We start from the raw sequence: 23887 nt of genomic DNA on the forward strand, positions 1-23887 counted from the left end.
GCACAGAGGTCCCTCAGTTGTTGTTTACAATGTCATGATCCTGGGGTGATATAGCACCCACCAGTGTGTGTTTGCCTATAGTTTATAGGAAGACAACACCATGAAACAACACTGTGTCAGTATCACTGATTGGAAAGAGAAACACGGTGTGGATAGTTCTGGTGTAGAAAATCTGGAAAACACGTTTCACTGCATTAGTCCCTAGGTCTATATATTTTGTAACTGTTATGGGTAGGGATGTCCGATATTATCGGCCTACCGATATTGGCATTCAAATGTGATATCGGAAATTATCGGTATCGGTTTTAAATCTTTTTATTTTTATTTTTTAACATTTATTTAACCTTTATTTACCCAGGCAAGCAAGTAAGAACAAATTCTGATTTAATTTATTGTCAAAAGTATGCATAATGTTGTGTTAATTCCACAACAAGAGATATGTAATATTATATATATATATTATTCTCCTCCCCTTTCACTACCGGCAACACTATTTTGCAATGGTGCCATTACTGCATCCTGGGCTTAGCGCTGCCCAGGATGATTGTGATTGGTTTAAAGAAATACAAGGTGCCAACCTGCTCATGGGGAGCAGTTAGGGGTTAAGTCTCTCGCTCAAGGACATATATGCTCCTCCCGGCATAGTGTCCTTGAGCGAGAGACTTAACCCCTAACTGCTCCCCATGAGCAGGTTGGCACCTTGTATTTCTTTAAACCAATCACAATCATCCTGGGCAGCGCTGAGCCCAGGATGCAGTAATGGCACCATTGCAAAATAGTGTTGCCAGTAGTGAAAGGGGAGGAGAATTCCCACTGAAATAGTCGACCAAAGGCATGCTCATACCCACAGTCTCTGATCCGGACTAACACAGCACTGGAGTTACATGGATAATGCTGCTCGCAAGGATGCAGCCCTGACTCTGTGTGTGTGTGGTTGTGAGGAGGGGGGGGGGGGGGGTCTGAGAGGGGGGGGGGGGGGGTCTGATCCGGATTACCACCGCACACACAGTCACAGAGAGGGAGAGAAATTGTACAGAATGAGAATTAAATAGAGATATCAACAAAGTGGAATGCATGCATGTTGGTATTTCCAAAAAGGTATCATGGTATATTTGCAGTTTTCGTTGGCTACTACGATGATGGTAGTGACCAAAATACGATGGAAACACCATCATATTACCATATGGATACAATGGCCGATACCGTGGTCAAAACAAAAATCACCACCAACAACTACCATGATACAAAATGTATTAAATAAAGTTGCAGTGAAAGACTGAAAGTCTCAGAGAGCGAGTAAGACAGATAGAGAGAAGAGTAAGAGAGAGAGAGAGAGAGAGAGAGAGAGAGAGAGAGAGAGAGAGAGAGAGAGAGAGAGAGAGAGAGAGAGAGAGAGAGAGAGGGAAAGACGGACAAAGATGCAAGAGTAAGAAGAGAGAGAGTAGGACAGAGAGAAAGACAGACAAAAATGCGAGAGTAAGAAGAGAGAGAGATAGAGATAGAGGAGGGAGGCCAAGATGAAGACGGATGTGGGAGAGTGGGATATAGCGAGAGAGGGATAGAGAGAGGGAAAAAGAGAGAGAGATAAGGAAAAAGAGAGAGAGGGAAAGAGAGAGAGATGTAGGAGGGAGACCAAGGGGAAGACGGATGTGGGAGAGTGGAGTGATATAGCGAGAGAGAGGGATAGAGAGAGAGGGATAAAGCGAGATGTAGGAGGGAGGCCAAGGGGAAGACGGATGTGGGAGAGTGGAGTGATATAGCGAGAAAAGGACAGCACAGAGCAGGGGGCGCTGGGAAGAAAACGCCATGGGAGTGCCAAGCAGATGGGCCATCTGGACCTTTGAGATGACAGCCTGACACACAGCGAGGGTGGTGACCGCCCAGCAAATTCAACTAGATTGGCCCCCCTCCTCGGGATAGGCAAGATGCTTTACAGGAAGCGTAATGACTGGACCGGCATGGCACAGTGGAATACTGCCTGCGGCGAGGACGCCGTCATGTACCAGAACGCTTGAACAAAGATCAATTTCTGCTCTCCGGATTAATGAGGCTAATGTCGCCGCCACTGTTCCCGTCACCGGGGATCAGCGGGGAGTATGACAGACTTCAAACCAGCCTGTTGTAGACACGGAACAGAATGTGGACACTGTACCATAAGTTACAACTGCTGCGTCCCAGTGCACACACACACACAGACATTTTACATACACTTGTACCGATGACGCCGGGCTGTTCGGCTGCCTCTCTGTGGAGTTTAACTTTTTTACTGTATGAAGCACAATCTCATGAGTGTCATACAGAACCAAGCATTTCACTGTAATGTACATGTAGCTACCTTGTATGTGACAAATAAAACAAAACTTGAGTCACAGTTGTGTTCCAGGGCATACACGCACAATACATACACCACACGATCACACCACACACGACACAACAAAACATTTCTCAGACACCAAACACAATAAGTTGCTGTGCTCATGCTCACATGTCATTTGTCAAATATTCTTATGTACTCCAGTTGCTATTGCATGTACATATTTGTGTTTTATTACACATATATGTACAACATATATACCAACTATTTTGCCTGTTTTATCGACCCATCGATCATCCATAGCAACACTACTACCACGACATCCAAGAAGGGGGATCCCCCTTTGAACGGCCCTTCTAAGGTTTCTCTCCTCCACATTGCCTGTGGTGCTTTTTTCCTATTGCTAGGTTTTTAGTGAGTTTTTCCTTACCTTCGCTGGGGTATGTCTGGGAGTGTTGCATTTATTTATTTTACATTTATTTTGGATTTCATTTTGGGTTTTATGACTTGTGTGGCCCATGGTGGCCCATACATTTGATTTGATTTGATTTGATGTTATTTCTAGTGCTACCCTCAGCCTCTTCAAGTTCAAGTTGCTTTAATAGTTGTCATACAGAAGTACAGAATACTTTTATACAAAATGCTTCTTACTGTTACGCTCCAGAGACTGTGCAAGACAAGATAAGTATGAAATAAAATAACATAGTATAGCATGTGAATTAGAAGTAAAAAAATTAGGTCACAGTGTTCAGTATAGACATATGTACAATGTTCGATGCAGAATAGACGTAACTGAGTTACCATATAATATACAATACTATGCAGTGTACTAATATACAATACTATATAGTGCAAGGCAGAAATGGGATGAGGTGCAATTTAGGTACAATTTACAGTAGGTGTACGAGTTGTAGTGCAAATCCTTTATCAATAAATATAAAGTGTGTTTGTGTGATCTAAAGTGTGGAGAGTGGGTGCTGCAGTGTGTTGTTTGTTTAAGTGAGTGTGTGCGTGTAGGTGTGTGTGCTGTGTGCTGTGTGCATTTGATGGTTGTTGCATAGTGATTATTGTTCGTTTAGCAGCCTGATGGCCTGGGGATAGAAGCTTCTTCTGAGTCTTTCTGTGCTCGCCTTAAGACTCCGGTATCGCTTGCCTGACCGCAGCAGTTCAAAGAGGCAGTTGTTCGGGTGGCTGGAGTCCTTGATGATTCTCTTAGCCTTCCCCCTGCACCGCTTGTTGTAAATGTTCTGGAGGGTGGGAAGCCCCCCTCCAATTGTGCGTTCGGCTGAACGTGTCACTCTTTGTAGTCTGCTACGGTCTTGTGCAGTGCTATTCCCAAACCAGGAGGTGATGTTGCCAGTCAGGATGCTCTCTATCTATTGTACATGAGTAGAAGTTCCTAAGGATCTTCTGACTGACTTGGAACTTCCTTAGGCGCCTGAGGAAGTAGAGGCGTTGTCGTGCCTTCTTCACAACACTGTCAATGTGTGTGGTCCGTCCATGTCAAGTCCTCGGATATGTGGGCTCCGAGGTACTTGAAACTGTTCACTCTCTCAACCGGTGCCCCGTCGATGCTGAGGGGGCTGTAGTCCTTGACCCCCGACCTCCTGAAGTCCACAATCATCTCTTTTGTTTGGCTGACGTTCAGGGAGAGGCAGTTCTCCTGACACCACTGTGACAGATTCTCTACCTCTTCCAGGTATGCATGCAAACAAAGTGGTGCTGTGTGTTGTGGGTCTAGCAGGCAGCGGAAGGGATCATGTTCTCCACCTTTAGCACTGCTGTCTGTGTGCTGCTTTTTGTTTTGTACACCACCATGAAAAATAGTTGTTATTTTGCCCGCGGACCCAGTAAGCAGGCGAGCATACATACTAACACACGCACACACACACCCACACATACACTGCAGGCTGCAGGTTTCCGGGCCTTTGCAGTGATGACACCAACACTGTGGAATAAGCTCCCTTTCAACATTAAGTCTGCCAAGGATCATTGAGTAACTTTGCTGTTGTGTTGTGTGTCTGAGGTGTACTTCTGAGGTGTATGTTCTCTGTCTGTCCGTCTGCCTGGTTCCCGGTCGCCATTGTCCTGTCTATTTATTAATTTTTTTGGGCTGCGCCCCAGACTGATGTAGAAATTGGCTGGGGGGCGCATTATAAATTAAAATATCATATCATATCATACACGCACACACACACACACGCGCGCGCACGCACGCACGCACACACACACACACACACACACACACGCACGCACGCACGCACACACACAACAGAAAACATTTCTCAGACACCTAACACACCTTTATAAGTTGATGTGCTCATGCTCACATGTCATTTGATTTTATTTCTTCATTATACCCTGAAAGTCCATATGCTGCAGTACAGCATCTTTACAAATGTAGATGGTTCCCATTAAAATAGAATAGAAAATGAGTAATGGCTTATTCTTTTTCTTTTTTTGGTCAGTTCATGTTTCTCGCCAATAAATCCCTTATTTTCCTTATAAAACAGACTGTTTAAAGTGAACAAATACACTAGAATACTGAATATCAATATGATAGTGGGGGGGGGGGGGGGGGGGGGGGGCAGAAAATGACAATAGAAAATTACCTTGTTGTCTTTTTGTAGAAATCATCCGATAATGGCGTTTTTTTTGGGATGAGACAAACACTTCACGACAATCCGTTACAGAACACACACACACACATGCACTCACACATACATGCACACACACACACACACACACACACACACACACACACACACACACACACACACACACACACACACACACACACACACACACACACACACACACACACACACAATCACACACACATAGCAAGTTAGCAACATAATACAGTCTCTGAAGGGAATTTCATAATCTCAAGACGATGAACGTAGGCAGCATGTACTATGTTGAACATTACTCTTATGATATCAGTAGTGCTCACAGGTATCTTTCAGAGCGGTAATCCTCCTCTTAAACAAATTTTTTATTGCGAGAACACTCCTCCATGACGACACCCACAGTACGCACTACACACACGCACGCACACACACGCGCACACACACACACAACACACACACACACACACACACACACACACACACACACACACACACACACACACACACACACACACACGAAAGCTGCTTCAGGGGGAAATGGAGCACTGCGGGACATAAGAGGAGGTTTAGGCATCTTTTAATTTTCTGCGATTGTAAAGAACGGATCATCTCTGGAACCAACTCTGCTCGTCCACATGACAGGAATAGAGGAACACATGACAGAAGTTTCTCTCCAGACCTGTGGTATGGGAGAGAAAAACGAGACCCCCCCCCCCCTCCCCAAAAAACAACCCCAGACATCCATAGCCTGGTATTTGGTGCTGGAGATGGTAAAGACACATACTGTATATACCGTAATCATGAGGTACAACATATCAACAACTTTAGAATTTCAGAACATTACACTCTTTCGGTTCAAGGTGATCTCATTCTTCTTTTCCTTCTTTGATTGTGTCCTTGCCCACGCACTCCTCCAATTGAAAATAGGTAAACATTGTTTATTATTCATAATAATAATAATAATAATAATAATAATAATAATAATAATGACAATAATAATAATAATGACAATAATAATAATAATAATAATACAATCTCATAAAAGTTTAATTTGCAGGAGGATGGTTGTCTTTCCTCAGGCAGCTTTCAACAGACTTCCAACACTCCTCCAGTTATTGACTTTATCCCCACCCCAGGGAGCTCCATGAACTCCATATTACTGAACTGACAGGTATATACTGCGTCGTGAAATCCGGTGACTCCTCTCGTAATTCTCTTGCGGCTCCGCGGAAGGCTGTAATGTTTTACACCAACCCCCCCGGTCTTCGACGAGTCTTAGTTTAAAAATCCAGAAAGATTGAAAGGGGCGACGTTTCCGAGAGAATGAAAATATTGTCAACTCACGTTTTTTATACACAGCTTCGTTAGCATAGCAGTCCGAGCTACTTGTTCAGTGTGAATGATTCAGCCTTTTTTTTTTTTTTTTTTTTTTTGTCTTTTTGAGTTCATACAGTCTTTTGTCTGCGTTTATACAAATCCCTGTTCTCCTCATAGAGTCAATTAGCTGTTGTGGTCCATAAGCCTCCATGTCGAATGAGAACAATGGTCCCCATGAGTCCAAGGCGTTGCCACTTCAGTTCCATAACAACCTGATTGGCTGTCCGGCACGGTAACGTTATCAGAGCTGTCACTGTACGTAAAAGTAACGATGAAGCGGGATGGAAGCGAAGCAAAGCTGACAATCAAAGTCCATCGTTCAAAAACATTATAAAATTGTACGAAAAAAGAAGAAAAAAAAAGAAACATAAATATTATCTGTCCTCATTGCGCATAGTCAAAGGTTGCCCCTGGTTACGTGGAGGTATCCTTTGACAGTACCCTTGATTGTAACAGATGGCATGAGAAGGGTCAGGCTCGGTTCTCCGTGCTTGTAGTGCCTCGTTCCCAGCACCATTCGACACAGTTCCTCTGGTTAGTGAATGGTAGGCACATCTCCCAGCCAGGCTCCAGGTAGCGGGCGTGGACATGTGTATTCATTCTGTAATGCAAGAAAATAAAAGACAACGTGTTAAAAAAACATTTGGCAGATGGTACAGACCAGTACAGACTGGTGATGGTGGTTATAACGTCAAGTTAATTATGGCACCCGGTAATCTGATCGCGCTACAATGGGACCGCGACAATGCCAGCAAAGCAAGTTAAGGCTAAGCAATTAAGAAGACAATGAAATCCCCTCCGCCTGGACGGTTTAGAGGGCTGAAGTACAGCGGGGCTTTCCCCCGATGGCATGAGAAACGGTGCAAAGTTAAAACCCTGCACGCTGACTTGCCACGAGCACGAGCGTTAATTAAAGTTGGGGTAATTAAATCAAAATGTCCCATTCTGTTCAAAATGAAGTTGCTTACATTAACATTTTTATCTGAGACAAATTGAAAGGCCTTTCAGGGTGTAAAGGGTAATGTGTATTGTGTGCAGTGATCACTATCTCTCAAGTACTCTCTAATTCAATGGTGGTCTACATCTCAACAATTGCTGCGATACAGGCCCATTAGGCTGCTTTATAGTTCCCCATTACAAAGAGCCAAATGAATTACATTTACATTACATTTTTCCTCTCTGCGGATATGTTAATGTATAACTAATTTAAATGTGGAAACCGCAGGGATTATAGCAATGTAAACCAAATAAAACGTAAACGATAAAACCATTGGTTTTGGAAGTCCAGTGTCAGATGTGCAAATGGGGGTTCACAAGCCGCAGATGCAGTTCCACTCAAGTATTTTGCAAAGTAGTGAGAGGAATCCTGGCAGTTAACTCTCATTGGAAAACCCACAAGCTTTAAATTAATCTCCATGCCAAGAGTAGCAGAGGCGCACATCCAAGGTTGCCCCTCTACATTTGTACTCTTAAACCTCCTAGTTTGTGCTTTTAACCTTTAGAAAGCCTATTTGGGGCTTGGCTTCAGGTAAATCCACATTTCTTAATAACATAGATGTGCAAATCACCAAGATGCTTTGGGTTTTTGCCAGTGTAAGCAATTCCCGAAGCTCTCAAGAGTCTGCACAGAATTATCTCGGCCTAACTTTTCTGCTGCCAACTTTGAGGTGGCAGAGCTCTGTTCTCTAACATAGGCCTCCATCTAGGAAGACTGGAGCAGAACTTTGATTTAGTCAGTTATTAACCTCTTAAACCCCAGTCCTATTTTCTGAAAGTCCGCCTAAAAACACATACCTAAGTAAATGGAATATTGCTCCACTTCTACAAGGTCCATTTGGCATGTTCTTGGTATCTAGGGACATCTATGGATCTCATGGAATGTATTCCCAGTGTCAGAAATATTGTGTTTGTTAGTTGGCTTGAGTAAATTGTGATGAACCAAAGGAGAATATATATTTTCTTTTTTTTCTTTTCTTTTTTCATATTTGACGGTTAATAACACAATGCTAAAAATTACCATGGATCACGTGTACAAAAGATCTAAGAAAATTAATAAAGGGAAGATGATTAAACATGAGATGAGACAGTACTGAATTCTGCCATCCGGACACATGCAATTTGAAATATGATTATAGAATATAGAATATCAGGCCTATAAATTACCTTATTATGGCCAAGTCGCACATCTATGGATCGGGCCAAATCTCCCCTTTCAATCTGGATTCAGTATCACCAGTCGTGCAGGAAGAACCAAGAATGAAATCTACTGTATGTACAGTTCCATTCTTATAATGGATATGGCTCCGCCATTTTAGATCGGATTGCAACGGGGATTGTTGCTAAATGTTCACAGAAGGTAGACACACTAACTGTGCTCCAATCTATGCCAATAACGTTCAGTTTTGTGGTAGATAATCCCACGAAATAAGAGAAATAAAGAATTATAATAAGGAAGTCATTTGCTTGCAGGAAGCTGGAATCGGCTGGGAAAGGTAGTTTTTCTATATGTCAATGCTCATTGAGAGCTCTGGATGCCCTCTCCTCATATGACTACAAAACTTGTAGCAACGTTAATTCAAAATGGCGGATATTCGATAAATTATAAAGACATTCCATAAACAAAAATCTCACTAATAACACTTTAAGAAAGCACGACAACACCTCCTTCACCTCAGACGGCTTTAGAAATGCTGCATGGGGCCCCCATGGGTCTTCTATAGAGGCACAACCATCACAGCCTAGTATGGACAATTATCTGCCCTCAACCGCAAAGCGCTGGCTCATAGCCAAGCTCAGGGACCTGGGCTTGGGCTATGACCTCTGCCAGTGGGTCTTGGACTTCCTGACTGGCAGACCCCAGGTGGTGAGAGCAGGCAACTGCACCTCCTCATCCATCACCCTCAACATAGGGGCCCCCCAGGGCTGTGTTCTGAGTCCCCTCCTCTACTCCCTGTACACACACGACTGTGTGGCTCAGCGGAGTAGCAATACAATCGTCAAATTTGCTGACGACACAGTGGTGGTGGGCCTGATCTCTGCCAACGACGAGAGGGCCTACCTGGAAGAGGTCAAGGTCCTGGCGGGATGGTGCCAGGAAAACAGCCTCTCCCTGAACGTCAGCAAAACAAAGGAGATGATTGTGGACTTCAGGAGGTCGGGGGTCAAGGACTACAGCCCCCTCAGCATCGACGGGGCACCGGTTGAGAGAGTCAACAGCTTTAAGTACCTCGGAGCCTACATATCCGAGGACTTGACATGGACCACACACATTAACAGTGTTGTGAAGAAGGCACGACAACGCCTCTACTTCCTCAGGCGCCTAAGGAAGTTCCAAGTCAGCCAGAAGATCCTTAAGAACTTCTACTCATGTACAATAGAGAGCATCTTGACCGGCAACATCACCTCCTGGTTTGGGAATAGCACTGCACAAGACCAAAGCAGACTACAAAGAGTGACACGTTCAGCCGAACGCACAATTGGAGGGGGGCTCCCCACCCTCCAGAACATTTACTACAAGCGTTGCAAGGGCAAGGCTAAGAGAATCATTAAAGACTCCAGTCACCCGAACAACTGCCTCTTTGAACTGCTGCCGTCAGGCAAGCGATACAGGAGTCTCAAGGCGAGCACAGAAAGACTCAGAAGAAGCTTCTATCCCCAGGCCATCAGGCTGCTAAACGAACAATGAATGAACACTACACAACAACAACCACCAAACGCACATAGCACACACATCCACACGCACACACTCACTTTAAACAAACACACTGTAGCACCCACTCCACACACTTATAGCACACACCCACTTTAAACAAACACACTGTAGCACCCACTCCCCACACTTTATATTTATGGATGAAGGATTGCACTACAACTCGTACACCTTACTGTAAATTGTACCTAAAATTGTACCTCATCCCATTTCTGCTTTGCACTAGATAGTACTGTACATTAGTACACTGCATAGTATTGTGTATTGTATATTATATGGTAACTCAGAACATTGTACATATGTCTATACCGAACACTGTGACCTCATTTTCTTCTTCTAAATTCATGCTATATTATGTTATTATGTTATTTGATACTATCTTGTCTAGCACAGTCTCTGGAGCGTAACAGTAAGAAGCATTTTGTATGAAAGTATTCTGTACTTCTGTATGACAACTATTAAAGAACTTGAACTTGAACTTGAACTTGAACTTGTGCGAACAGCCCATTTGTGGTTGTGAACTCCCCTCCATCCAGGATATATACAACAGGCGGTGTGTCAGCAAAGCCCACAGGATTATTAAAGACCCCAACCACAAACTCTTTCAGCTGATGCCATCCAGCAAACGGTACCGCAGCCTCAAGGCCCGGACCAGCAGATTCTGGGACAGTTTTTCCCCCAGGCAGTCAGACTCATGAACAAATAATATTAGTGGCTGACTACCAGCCTGTGACTGGTATAATACACTGCTACTGTTTTGCACACTACAGTACACCCACTAAAGTATCACTGATTGTACTGCAATGAATTACATACTTATCCACTGCCTATACTGCCTGCCGTACATGTGTACTCATACCTACTGTACCTTCATTATACTACCTATATCCAGCCTATACACTGTACAATAACAATGTATAATAACACTGTATACTAATATATCTCTATCTGTATTATATAGCCATACCTAGTAAATTATTTAAACCACTGGCTAGAGTGGTTTATTATCATAGTGTGTATCCATACACACACTACACTGAATATAGAATACTGTTAGCTTAGCATATTTACTCCATAGCTTTCTCATATACAGTATACTCCATATATACACATGTTATATGGTATACTACAATGCACTTTGCACTCTGGTTAGAGGACATATTTGTTTCGTTGTACTCTCTAATCTAAAATTGGGACAAGACAAATTAGAAATTTGCCTCAATCCGCACCACCTACAGCAGGAAATCCTCACAGTGTTCTTGCCTGAGCGCACAGGAAATAAAGACTAACTTCTGGTCCTTTCAAGAAACGGGTTACTCGGTCTCATGGGACGGTCCCGGGCTGCCCTCTCTTTCATCCACCTCCTCAATGGTCTCAATGTGCTTTTAATTAAGGTGCTGTCTGTATATATGGTGCTAATTAGCGGGACACAAACATGATGTAATTAGTTTGCTCCCTGCCAGGGGAGCTGGAAGGAACACAGACATAATGCCAGCCCCTCTCTCCCAGGGATCAGCAGCCTCTTCCTCCACTCAGAGTTCCAATTATCCCATCGCGTCTCCCCACCCTACCCTTCTGCCTGTCCGTCTCCCGCAGGGCGGCGTGCATGTGTACTGTAGGCCTCCATCAAAGACTGGGAGAGGAAGAAAGGCAGGCTAAGAATAGGAGAATTACGTGAAGTAATTTTCTTTGAGCAAAGTTAATGGTTCATTAACCTACGCTAGCCTATAGGGTGGACTGAGGGAGAGAGGGGAACCGCGGCAGGCCAAAACGGCTTTTGTGTGTATGTGTGTGTGCGTGTGTGCGTGTGGGTGAGTATCTGTGTTTGTACGTGCACGTTTGTGTCTGCATGTGTGCAGGTGCACCTGTGTGTGTGTGTGTGTGTGTGCCTTAGATGTGCGCACCGGTGCCTATGTGTGTGTGTGTGTGTGTGTGTGTGTGTGTGTGTGTGTGTGTGTGTGTGTGTGTGTGTGTGTGTGTGTGTGTGTGTGTGTGTGTGTGTGTGTGTGTGTGTGTGTGTGTGTGTGTGTGTGTGTGTGTGTGTGTGTGTGTGTGTGTGTGTGTGTGTGTGTGTGTGTGTGTGTGTGTGTGTGCGCGCGTGTGTGCTCCTCTGGGTGCGGGGGCGTTTGTGCACGTCTGTGTGTGTGTGTGTCTGTGCGCCCAACGAGATCAAGGCGGAGGTGGACGAATGGCTATAATCTCATATGGTAAAAAGGGGGAGGGGGGGGGGTGCCATGGCTGTGCTTATTCCCAGAAAGGAGCGATCTGTATAGGAAAAATGTGGAGAAGGCTCAGTTTCAGTTTACTTAAGCAATGTTCACGTCGCCCGCCTGTTTGTTTGTACTTCAGTGCGGTGCTGCTGTGGCACACTCCGCCAGAGTGCTTCCGCTCACGGTGCCCATGCAGCTGAGTCACTCCGTCGTAAAAATGGAAATGAATCACGCTGCCGCTCCTCTCCGAATTGATTTGAGTCTGTGAATAATGTCATTGACTACCGTGAATTCATAAATGGTTAAAGTTCAACTCAGGGAAATCTTTTCCATATTGAACACGGTGGCTTCTTTGTATACGCAAGGCCTTCTTTTTGTTATGATGACATCACTTGGGTTAGCCGGAGGAACAGTGTAACACACACACACACACAGAAAAGCCACCATGAAATGATATCCATGATATTGCTTTGATATAAAGTTATTGGAGGCAGTGAAAGGAAGAGGGCATATCATATCCCCTCAAATTATCTGTGAAGACACTGGCAAGTGGAGAAGTCTTGGGGCCACTAATTTAGTCGCAATTCACCGCGGTTGTTGAACAGTCACAACAAATTGTATTTTGTATTATCTTTTTCCTCCCTATTTTCCGTTTTTCTCCCAAGTTCAAGTTTCTTTATTAGTTGTCATACAGAAGTACAGAATACTTTTACATCCCAATGTTAGTTGTTATGCCAATTCCCAATCCCCTTCCTGGTCGTTGCGCACTCTACCCCCTACCGTCGGTCTGGGAGGGCGGAGACTATCACATGCTTCCTCCAACACATGTGTAGCCAGCCCACCACTTCTTTTCACCTGGCAGCGCGGACTCTCACTGAGAGAGTGTAATGTGTGGAAGGTCACACTATCTCTCCTAGATCCTTCCCTCGCTGTGCAGGTGCCCCGACCGAACTGTAGGAGTTGCAGTTTACAACGACCAGGACCCACCCCACCGGCTTTCCCACCCGCTAACACTGCCAATTGTGTCAGCACGGACGGTCGACCAAGCCGGAGGTACCGCAGCTGGATTCGATCCCACTGTCTCTGCGGTGGTAGACAGACGCTTAGTCCGCTGCGCTACCCGGCCGCGCCAAATAGATCATTTTAGTCACACAATAAATCATTATGGGGAACAAAATAACTGCAAAAAATAAAGAGAAAAATAAGTTTCAAGTTTCAGTTCCTCTTGACGTGTATTACCCTTTGAATGCCTGATAAGACACACTGTGCCATAACAGGGTATCATCGAAGATAATACGACTCATAACACAGTGCGCAAACATTTTCTATTCACCCCTCCTTATTTAAAATGTATCCCTATATCGGTACTTTAAAAACGTAAAAGACCAGAGTAATGGTATAGCGCTGAGAGCCGGAATGCATGAATATATAAATCTTGACGGTAAGTGCGATATTTTGCCTCGAGACGCGCATTATGAATCAAACTGGAAATGCAAACCTCGCACTGACAGGGTGCGCAGATCTTCAGGGGGACTAACGAAGGCGAGCAGCCGGCAGAGCCGTTCGTAGGCACCGAGACGACAGATGTGGCCTGTATAGAAGCGGGCTACTGAAGCAGTCTTTCTATCTGTCTTGGATTATGGAGACGTGATTTACAGAAACGCTGCCCCTTCGACTCTTAAACCACTAGATTCTGCTCATCATTCTGCTCTTAGATTTATCACTGGTGATGACAGATATGATACACACCACTGCATCTTATATGAGAACGTTTGTTGGTCTTCTCTGGCAGATAGGCAAAATCAACACTGGTATTTATTAATCCTTAAGGCCATTAAGGAGGAAATTACCTCCTTATTGCATCACTACTAGTTTGGAACTCTAGACACTATATGACACACTCAAATGATTGGCTTACACTGGAGGTTCCCCATATACAGACCCAACTTGGAAAATCAGTCTTTCATTATAGTGCCCCTACTACAGTACATGGAACTCTCTTCAGCTCTTGCTGAAGATAAAACTATACCTATAACCATGGCCGTAGCCAGCTATGAGGTCACCGAGGTCCGGACCTCGGTAACTATTTGCGCGTGGGCCGTTTTGGTCAACGACCGGCCCATTTGGTACTGACTGACACTGGGCCGGCCCAATAATCACATCTCTTACTAAGCCCCTCCCCCACTAGGCTGGGAACAGCCATAGATATCGGTCCATTATTTTCTCATCGCATAATGCTGCTGCCCAATCACATCTCTTAATAAGCCCCCCCTAATAAGCCCCCCCCCCTCTCTCACCTGTTTCTCGTGTGAGAAGAACAGATGCGGAAACAGGAAAAACTGGAGAAACAGAACAAACGTAAAGGGGGTGCGGAGAAATTGCCGGCGGAAAAAATAAATCTAGAGGTGGATGCTGAAAAATATAATAAAATCACAGCCATGTTTGCTGCTTCAACGTCGTCATCCACAATAATAGTGCAGCAACAAGTTCAACAGCCCCAGGCAGAGACACAGGCAGCAGGGCCGAGGAGGGACAGTGAGCTGCAGGAGGAACCTGAGGTAGTTTGTGTGTGCCATCTTTGCCATGGTGATGTCGACAATAATATGAATGATAACGTTATTTGGTCAGCATCGCGTTGGCTAAAATAAGCCCACGTTACTGTGAGTGACCGTCACATCTAAACTGATCAGCACTACTAATGAGACGCTGACCTTACTCCTAGAACCCACCTCACCCCTGCCCACTTTGACAACCTAGGATGGCTTAGAGTAGACGACAGAGTACAACAACTTGCAATGGGCCTGGTCTACAAGATACACTACACGACCAAGGTACCCATGTACATGTCAAAATACTTCCCAAAGGTCAGTGAATACCACGATCACAACACCAGAGGGAGCTCCACAAATCATGTTAAACCCAGATTCGGCTCAAATAAGGGACTAAACACGTTTCGCAATTATGCCACATCAATGTGGAACGCCCTACCCAAAGCTGTAAAGGAATGTGGATCACTACCCACTTTCAAAACCTCTCTCAAGGGACACCTACGGGAGACTGCAATTCAACACTGGCCCCTGTAAATATCCTAACCCAACCCCCTCCAATGTACAGTCATTTACCTAGTATGGTTTTGTCAATAGTTCAATGTACAATTTTGTTTGTTTGTACAGTGTCTCCTCCCCCCCCCCTCAATGTACAGTATTACTTGTTTATACAGTGTGTCCCCCGGCCCCCCCCCCCCCCCAACCACCTCCAATGTAAATTACCCAGTATGGTTGTCAATATCCCAATGTACCCAACCCCCCCCCACACAACCTCCTCCAATGTACAGTTTCTACGTCAAATGTATATACTCCCTTTTCTTGACTCCTTCTGTATCACAAACAGTACTGTATTTGCAAATCTGGTATGTCATAAATGTATAGATGTAGCAGTACTGACTATCTGTATGTCATGTATGTCATATATGTCCTGATGAATTGAAAATGGGGGACCCTGATGTAAACAAGACGGAAGTCTTTCTCTGGTCTGCATCCCCTTAACAATTGTGTGTATTGAGCTGTACTGTATTGTACCCATTCTACAATCTGTTAATAAAGTTTTCAATCAATCAATCAATGTCCCCTAGTGGCCAAACTCAAACTCTCCAAACAAACAAGCACACCATTGATTTAATTGCCATATAAATCACACATACAAAGATCTAACTATTACTCCTCTCTGAGCATGAATATAAAACAAACAGGTGATCTATTAACTGTGTAAACCTTCAATATTCATCATTGATATTTGGATACTTGAACATTTGAACTGAGTAGTTAGTAGGCTACCAAATGAAATAAAATGGAACAGCTCCATGCATTAATTGAATAAACAACTATTTGCTCATTACCAGTATGGTATTGTTTAAATTGTACAGCTTTTTGCACATCTTTGTCAGGGAATTCCAACAATTCTGGACCTGAATGTACCAGATCATTGTAATCACATATCTCTCTCTCCTTATGTCTAGTCAAGCCAGAAATGGACCTCCCTAATTTATAAACCCTGGCTGGGTGGTGTCCGACCGATTATAGTGGGCCGGTCTGGGCCAAAAAAAATAAATGGACCTCCCTAATTTCTAAACACTGGCTACGGCCCTGCCTATAACGCAGGGGAAGTTTAGAGGCGTACTTGCAGGCCTGGCTACAACTGTGTAACTGTTTTTGACTTAGCTTACTTATATTAGTTAAAAACAGTATATAGTCTTCTGGATGTTCGGGCGGATGGTGGCGGTTGGATGGGGGTGTGTGTGGCATTGTGGTTGGTCTGGGATGGCACTGGAGCCTTTTGGACACTTTGGGGTGCTGTGGGGGTTGTGGTGGGTTCTTCATGCGCGGGTCCCTGGGGTGTCGGTGGGTTGGGAGAGTTCAGTGGTGGGGATTGGCCGGGGTCCGTCGGGACACGTGCGAGAGGCTGGTGTTCGACTCTGGGGGAGGTTTGGTTGGAGCCTATGGTGCCTATGGCTTTCCCGGACCTTTCCTGGAGTTGGGTGCTGGTCTCTTGCGTGTGCTTTGATGGATTTTGGTTGGTTTTCATCGTTGGGCTCCCTCGGTTCGCTGACGTTTTGAGGATTCCTTGCGTGGGGGGGGGCTCGCTGCGGCTTCTGCAGTGTTTCGGGGTTCCCGGGGGTCCTGGTGTCTTCTCAATTGGCCGCTGTTGTGTCTGTCTGCATGAGTGTTTGGAGTCGTGGCTCCTTTGGCGTGGCTGCAGGTCTTATGGGCGCGTTGCCTGTCATTTCCTCCGTGGAGTTTGGGGGTGGGGGTGTGGGATTAGCTGGTTTCCTCGTGGTGGTGAGGTCGCCGGGACTGGGGGAGATGCAGAGGCCCGCGGCCTTCGGTCATGGCACGCTTTATCGGGGTGTGTGTCTTGGATGGGGATGTGGTGGGGATTGATGTGTGGGGTGTATGGGGGACTGGCTGTCGGGGGGATTCACATGCCTTCGAGCAACATTGTACTTATTAAATGCCTATTTTCATGTCTGCATGTTTATGTTGCACTACTTTTATACCTATTCTTATGTCTGCAATTTATGCATTGTTTTTTATTCTGTCAACTAAATGCTGATTTTATGCCTATGTTCATTTTATACAAATTGCTGTGGGGCACTCTGGACTGCGGTCCATGTATGAAAAGTGCTACTTATAGATCGAGTTATATATATGCCCACTACATGTATTTATTGCTCCAACTCCGCCCACTACAAACATGGGAACTCTATAACCCCTGCCCCCATCTCCCCATCTCTCTGAGTGGTTGTCTCGTAGTGTTGACCAAGGTGGTGGATGTCTTGGGGTGATGGCCAAGATTGCAGTGACTGTTCTACCCCCACATTGGTTATGTGCACCATAGAGGTCATGGATCAGCTTCATACCGTCTTCTGTCTGACCTACAATGTCTAAACCATGCCTGTTCTAGTAGACAGTGGCGTATTTATTTTTATTTTATTTTATTTTTTTAAGTCAAGCAGTCACCATGTACACTACAGTATGGCTCGGCGGCCAGTCAAACTTTCTTTTTATTTATTTAACAGATTGCAGAATGGGTACAATACAGTATGGCTCAATACACACAATTGTATAAGGGGATGCAGACCAGAGAAAGACGTTTGTCTTGTTTACATCAGGGTCATTAATACTGCTGGAGCATTGGTTAATTTTTGGTCCGATTTTCCTTGCACGATTTTGCGTGCCGCGTGGGAGCAAATTCGAGACACATATTCGGTTGCAAAAAGGTGTCCCACGGTCTCTCCTCTATGGCCGTGAATATTTTCACGCGGATCGGAATCACGGCGCGCCCGTGGGACACTTTTCCGTTTCGGCAAGTTTATTCCACGCTTGCGGATTTCCTTTTCTAAGCATTTTCGGGGCTACATGTGAATGACTAAAAGTTGCGGGACGCCCAGATGTTTCCACGATAGAAAGCTCGCGTGGATCCCATAATAGGCTCACTTAATACAGCGTTTTTAAAATCACATGACATTTTCAGGGTCGCGAGCCGACCTTTTCCCCTCGTTTTCGATGATGGAAGTGATTGAGGAAAAGCTTCGGCACGCCGAGAGGTACCCGTGGATTTAATCTCGCGAGGATCGGGGCAATATTCGGCCCGTGGGAGCAGTCACGGGTTAATACAATGTTCAGAGTGCAGAGGGGAGGTGTGCAGAGGGGAGGCCACACTCAGGATTCTTCTCACAGCCCCGTTTTAAACTTTTAGGGTGTGGCAGTCAGCTCGAATCTGATTGGCTAGGATCGGTTTTGGACTCTACATACATGAATCACATGGTTGAGGCTGGAGAAAGAGACCTACCCCCTGCCTCCTCTCTTCTATAGCTGCAGTGAGCACAGTGAGTCTGACAGTGTGTTAGAGGGAGTGAGAAGGAGAAGAGGGAGACATTAAAAAAAATAAAAAAATTATAACACAGATGCACAGATGAAAAAGAATGTAAACTATATTAAAAAAAAAATATATATATATATATATATTTTTTTTTCTTCATATTTCATATTTGATATTAATTCATATTTTAATAGGGAGGCCTGGCTTCCGTTGGCTTTCATAAGGATTCGCCACTGACAGTAGACAGTATAGTGTTTGCATTAGTGAGCAGGAAATACGAGCCATGATGTAAAGGTAGCTCAAACATCTCCCTGAGGAAATCTGATGCAATGAGTTGTGGCTGGGAGCAAACCAAGCATGTCCCCAATGAAATTGTGTGCTTTCCCTCACTGTGTGTGTGTGCGTGTGTGCGTGTGTCATGATTTATGATTATTATGATTTATGCCGGTGATGGACGACCACATTAGGAGCGGTTGCTTTATTCCAACGCTCTCTCTTTCACTCTCCCTCTCTCACTTTCTCTCTCTCTTTCTCTCTCTTTCACACATGCATGTAATGCACAATAAGTTATATTCCCCATGTCTGAAAATCTGAGAGAAAGGCCTTAGGTGCACTGCATTATGCCTTGTTAGGATACAGACTTGAACTATATATATATTGTGGCATATATCATCCCCCGTCCCATGGCTACGTGAAGGATGGGAGATACTACTGCCACGAGGAGAGGAGAAGCAATTAGGCAGCTGATTAGGACTGATAGAACACACCTGTGCACCACAAGATCACCCACATCCACCACACACACACACACACACACCAGACACACATAACATAAAACACTAGGACAGACAGAGTAGAGTTGAGTGGAGGTGAGGTAGGAGCGGAGTACAGAGAGAGAGAGAGAGAGAGAGAGAGAGAGAGAGAGAGAGAGAGAGAGAGAGAGAGAGAGAGAGAGAGAGAGAGAGAGAGAGAGAGAGAGAGAGAGATGATTCATGTTCTTTGGTGGATTATGTTGGCAACACGATCGACATCAATACTTGGAATGGCGATCAGATAATTGGAATATTCTTTTTGCAGTACATCCTAGTCAAGGTACGGGCTATATGGTATCAATCTTGCGTTGATCTAAGCATGCCTTCATTGTGATCCCAAAGTGTTACTGTAACGTTACTCCACAACGTATGCCGTTGGTGACGATCGAAGCATAGAAACCCCCCCCCCCCACCCTTTCATGCATGCATGATGAAACATAATACCGATAATATAGCGTTGATTTCAGATTGATTGTCGATCCAGGTGAGGAATGGCACGGTTTGTAGTGAAATGCACTAAACGCTGCTTAGCGGCGTTTCCTGGGATTACACAGAATTACTCTAAAACTATACTTACACCACGGTATAAAACGGGAATGTATGGATGAAATATTTTTTAATTTTATTTTTACAAATTGAACGATAGATACTCAATGTCAAATGGGCAATAGTTTTATATCCATAGCTATGATATTTAATATAGTTTTAGTCCTGCAAACACCGGCATGTATCCCCATTCATTAAAGCGCTGGCACACATGGCCATATGGCCCACAGCGACCTCTGGTGCTGAATGTGTTAAAGGCACACTTCTGTGCTGTTATCAAGAAACACAGGCAACGCATTGATCCAGTCATGAGTCATGAATCCAAAGCAGACTGAGGATAATTCTATAATAGGGGTGTCATTCGACATTACGATCAACTTGATGAGCAACATAGAGGTGATCATAAAGTCCTGCACTGGGCTGCACCAACTATGCGCAAGTTCTCGCCTAAATGTGTAAATATTGTGACAAGCCTGGTGGTGTTCAGACTCGTCACGGTTAAAAAACAAACAAATTCAAATGTCCACACAAGTGCAACATCAATCAATACGAATATTTATTGATTTCAGGCAGAATATAGTTCGATGGGCAAATAGAATGGTCGTAATACAGTCCGATGGTCAAAACACAAAACAGGCTCTCGTACAAAAGAAGGGATTGTTCAGTACTCAGAGTAGTCATCTGGTCCAGGGTCAGTACACAAGGGGGTTTCTCAGCCAGTCTAGGGTCCAGTACACAATGAACACCTTCTCGCCTTCACCTTTCCTCTCACTACCTCTCACCTCGCAAAACTCTGAATATAACAATCTCTCTCTCAATGCACCTCCACTCAACTCAACTATCTCTATTCTAGTGTATTTGTAGTGTGTGTGTCTGGGGTGTGTGCGTGTGAGATGTGGGTGAACTAATGATACACAGGTGTGTTCTATCAGTACTAATCAGCTACCTAATTGTTTCCACTCCTTCCGTGGCAGAAATATCTCCCGTCCTTCACATATCCATGAGAGGGGGGAAGGGGGGGGTGATATCTGCCACAATATATAGAGGGGTTATATGCAGGTATGTTCAGACAAATATGGATATGCAGTAAATATGAGAATATAATTGTACATATAAATATGGGTATATCCAGCACTGTCGTACATGCTATCATGCTATACATTTTGGTTACACGTATAGTCGTTACGACATATAGCCGCTATGGCCTATCAAAGATCAAAGTTTCATCGTTGTGGTTACTGCGCGCACTAAAGTTTGCTGACACAAGCCACTTGGCATAGTAGCGCAGGTAGTAAGCTAGATCGATATTGAAATACTGCATCATATCAATAAATTAAATCTCTGCTGGATTACTGTGTTGCATAATTTTTTTTATGGCATGCAATTCATTAAAAAATATGATGCTGTGTGGCAGGGGAAAAAAGGTGGTTTTATGGCTGGGGAGTATAATTCTGTGACACTGTATGAATTACACCCGCCAGGGAATAGGACTATTTAGTTGTTACTTAGCGTTATGTTCTAACTTTTCTCCTTGGCTTTTATGTTAGTAACTAATGTGTAAATCACAACTCAGTAGGCTCTTTTACCTGCTATCTCTCTCACTGTGCCTTGTATATATATATATATTTATCTATTTGTACCTTATTTTCTAGCACTCGCTTGTATTTAAATATGTTTAAGTTAAGTATTGATGATTTTGTGTGAAGGGCGGACTAGCAAAGTAAGATTTTCATTGTATGGCAAACCGTGTTTAACTGTGCATATGATAATAAACAATCTTGAATCTTGTCTCATATTCTCTTTTATTCTATCAATTTATATATCCACTTTGTTCTACTGTTATTCTCACTTTCATTGCCATATTATAAAAACTGGGAACAAATCATGTTTTGTATCGATTCAATATAGAATTCAACAGTTTTTTTCTTCCAATGGGGCCATTACCTACTATTGAACTGATGCTAACCCACCCCATCCACACACACACACAGGCTTTACGCTGCGGGACAAACACATACAGAGGTTGTACTTCTTCCTCTTCAGCCTGACCCAGCCTTGATCCTTGCATGCTTTGGGCATGGGACAGTATCCCATGCATGAATGCAGCACTGGGTAACTGTCACGTGTCACCATAACGTATTCTATTCATTATCATCACAGCAAAGCATCAGTTAAGACGTTTCAATACCCGAATAAACTCACCTCTATGGAAGAAGCTCCCTAATCCTACAATCCTTTGTCTGACAAAGACAATAAGACCACTGCACCCCATAGCCTACAAGAGATTTGGGCCCCATTCCCAGACACCACACTCCTCTCAGCCACACTTATTGATCCCCTAAATGTATTAGACTCATCTGTATTGCTAATAAATTCATATTGATCACGAAGATCGGGCCTAATTTTTTTATTTATTTTTTGCCTTTCTCTCTTTCCTCCCATCCCCCAATTTAGTCGTTATGCCAATTCCCTTCCTGGTCGTTGCGTTCATTGCCCCACTGTCGGTCTGGAGAGGGTATAGACCGACTATCACATGCCTCCTCCGATACATGTGGAGTCACCAGCCAAAAATGTATAGCAAAGACAGGAAACATGGGGAGAGAGAAGGAGGACGACTTGCAGTAAAGATCAACGGCTGGATTGGAACACACCGCGTTCCGATTACATGGTACGTGACTTAGCTGGCTGAGTCACCATGCCCCAATACTCAAGTCTCGGAAGCGCAGCAGATTAATGTACAAACGTGGATGTGACTGACCGCGTTTTGTTATTGTTATTCAGCACGCGCGTGTGTTCTGAAGATCACCGCCGGGCCACATTGGTATCGGGTCAAATATTTTTGAATAGATAACAGTAATCCAAAAAAAAATCAGATATCCGGGTATGAGCAAGGAAATGGAATTGACCGTGATGCCCTGCAGTATGGATTGCTTCTTACAGCAAAGCGATTTCTGTTTACTTCTAGACTTACAGTAACTGTTCAAGTCAGAATAGCAACCCGCTCTGCGTAGTTATACGATATATCACTTAACCTTGGAGAAACCTCTGAGAACAGAGCACGCTGCTACTGATGAAAAGTTTAGGAATGGAAAAAAAAGAAAGAAAGCCACAAAACATTTTCTCTGTGAACCGCTGAGAAAATGTAACTTTTAGAACTAGCAAGAGGTCACTTCTGAGGCAACTTCTCTGAGCGTTCTACTCTCCCCAGAAGAGTGGCTTCTCTGGGTGGCTGCTGCCTGCGCTGCCTGGTGCCAACAAGGAATGCTATGCCTACAGGGCACCATTAAAAAATGTGTGATCTCCACAAATGTCTCTGCTCCCCACTGAAATCTACCCGTTAATAATTCAAACATTTGCAGAGAAAAAGAGCCCGAGCCATGTGAATTAAAATTAATGTGACAAGAGAAGAAAAAATACTGCAAATACAGTACATTATCAGAAGAAAAAAAAACGTATTAAAATTGTTTTCATACAATTAAAGTTCTCTCTTTTTTCTCTTTCCCTCCGAAGGGCAGCGGCAAAATAGAGAATACATCCAAATGGCACACTTTTTTTTTTTTTTATTATTATGTTTTTGGTAGGTTTTTATTGGTTTTTACTACAGGGCAGTCCGGTAGAGAGAGAGAGAAAGGAAGAATGGGAGATAGACGGGGGAAGACATTCGGCAAAGGGTGCCGGGTCCGGGAGTCGAACCCGGGACGGCCGTGTTGCGACGCAGCGCAGTGCGTGGTGCGCCACTTGGGCGCCCCCAAATGGCACACTTTATTTTTTAACCACTTCAATGCTGCATTCTCACCATTCATAGTTTGTTCATTCATAGCCATGGTTTTTCCGTGTATGGCAGAGCCACAACTCACTGGCTCATTGTCATTCAATGAAAATCACCTGCTGTTCGATTACAATCTCCT

General features: G+C 44.2%; 1 protein-coding gene across 1 annotated transcript in view; it reads right to left on the reverse strand.

Moving 5' to 3' along the window:
- Positions 1–6859: 6859 nt before the first annotated feature.
- Positions 6860–23887, reverse strand: part of lrrtm4l1 (leucine rich repeat transmembrane neuronal 4 like 1) — a gene marked incomplete at both ends in the record, with an annotated part of 135156 nt that continues 118128 nt past the window's right edge. Inside the window, one exon of the mRNA XM_084324889.1 lies at positions 6860–6925. Within this exon, the coding sequence (XP_084181015.1) occupies positions 6860–6925 (66 nt within the window). The remainder of the gene's footprint in view (positions 6926–23887) is intronic.

Source organism: Notolepis coatsorum (assembly GCF_963971535.1).
Source record: "Notolepis coatsorum genome assembly, chromosome: 11".
NCBI classification, from domain to species: domain Eukaryota; kingdom Metazoa; phylum Chordata; class Actinopteri; order Aulopiformes; family Paralepididae; genus Notolepis; species Notolepis coatsorum.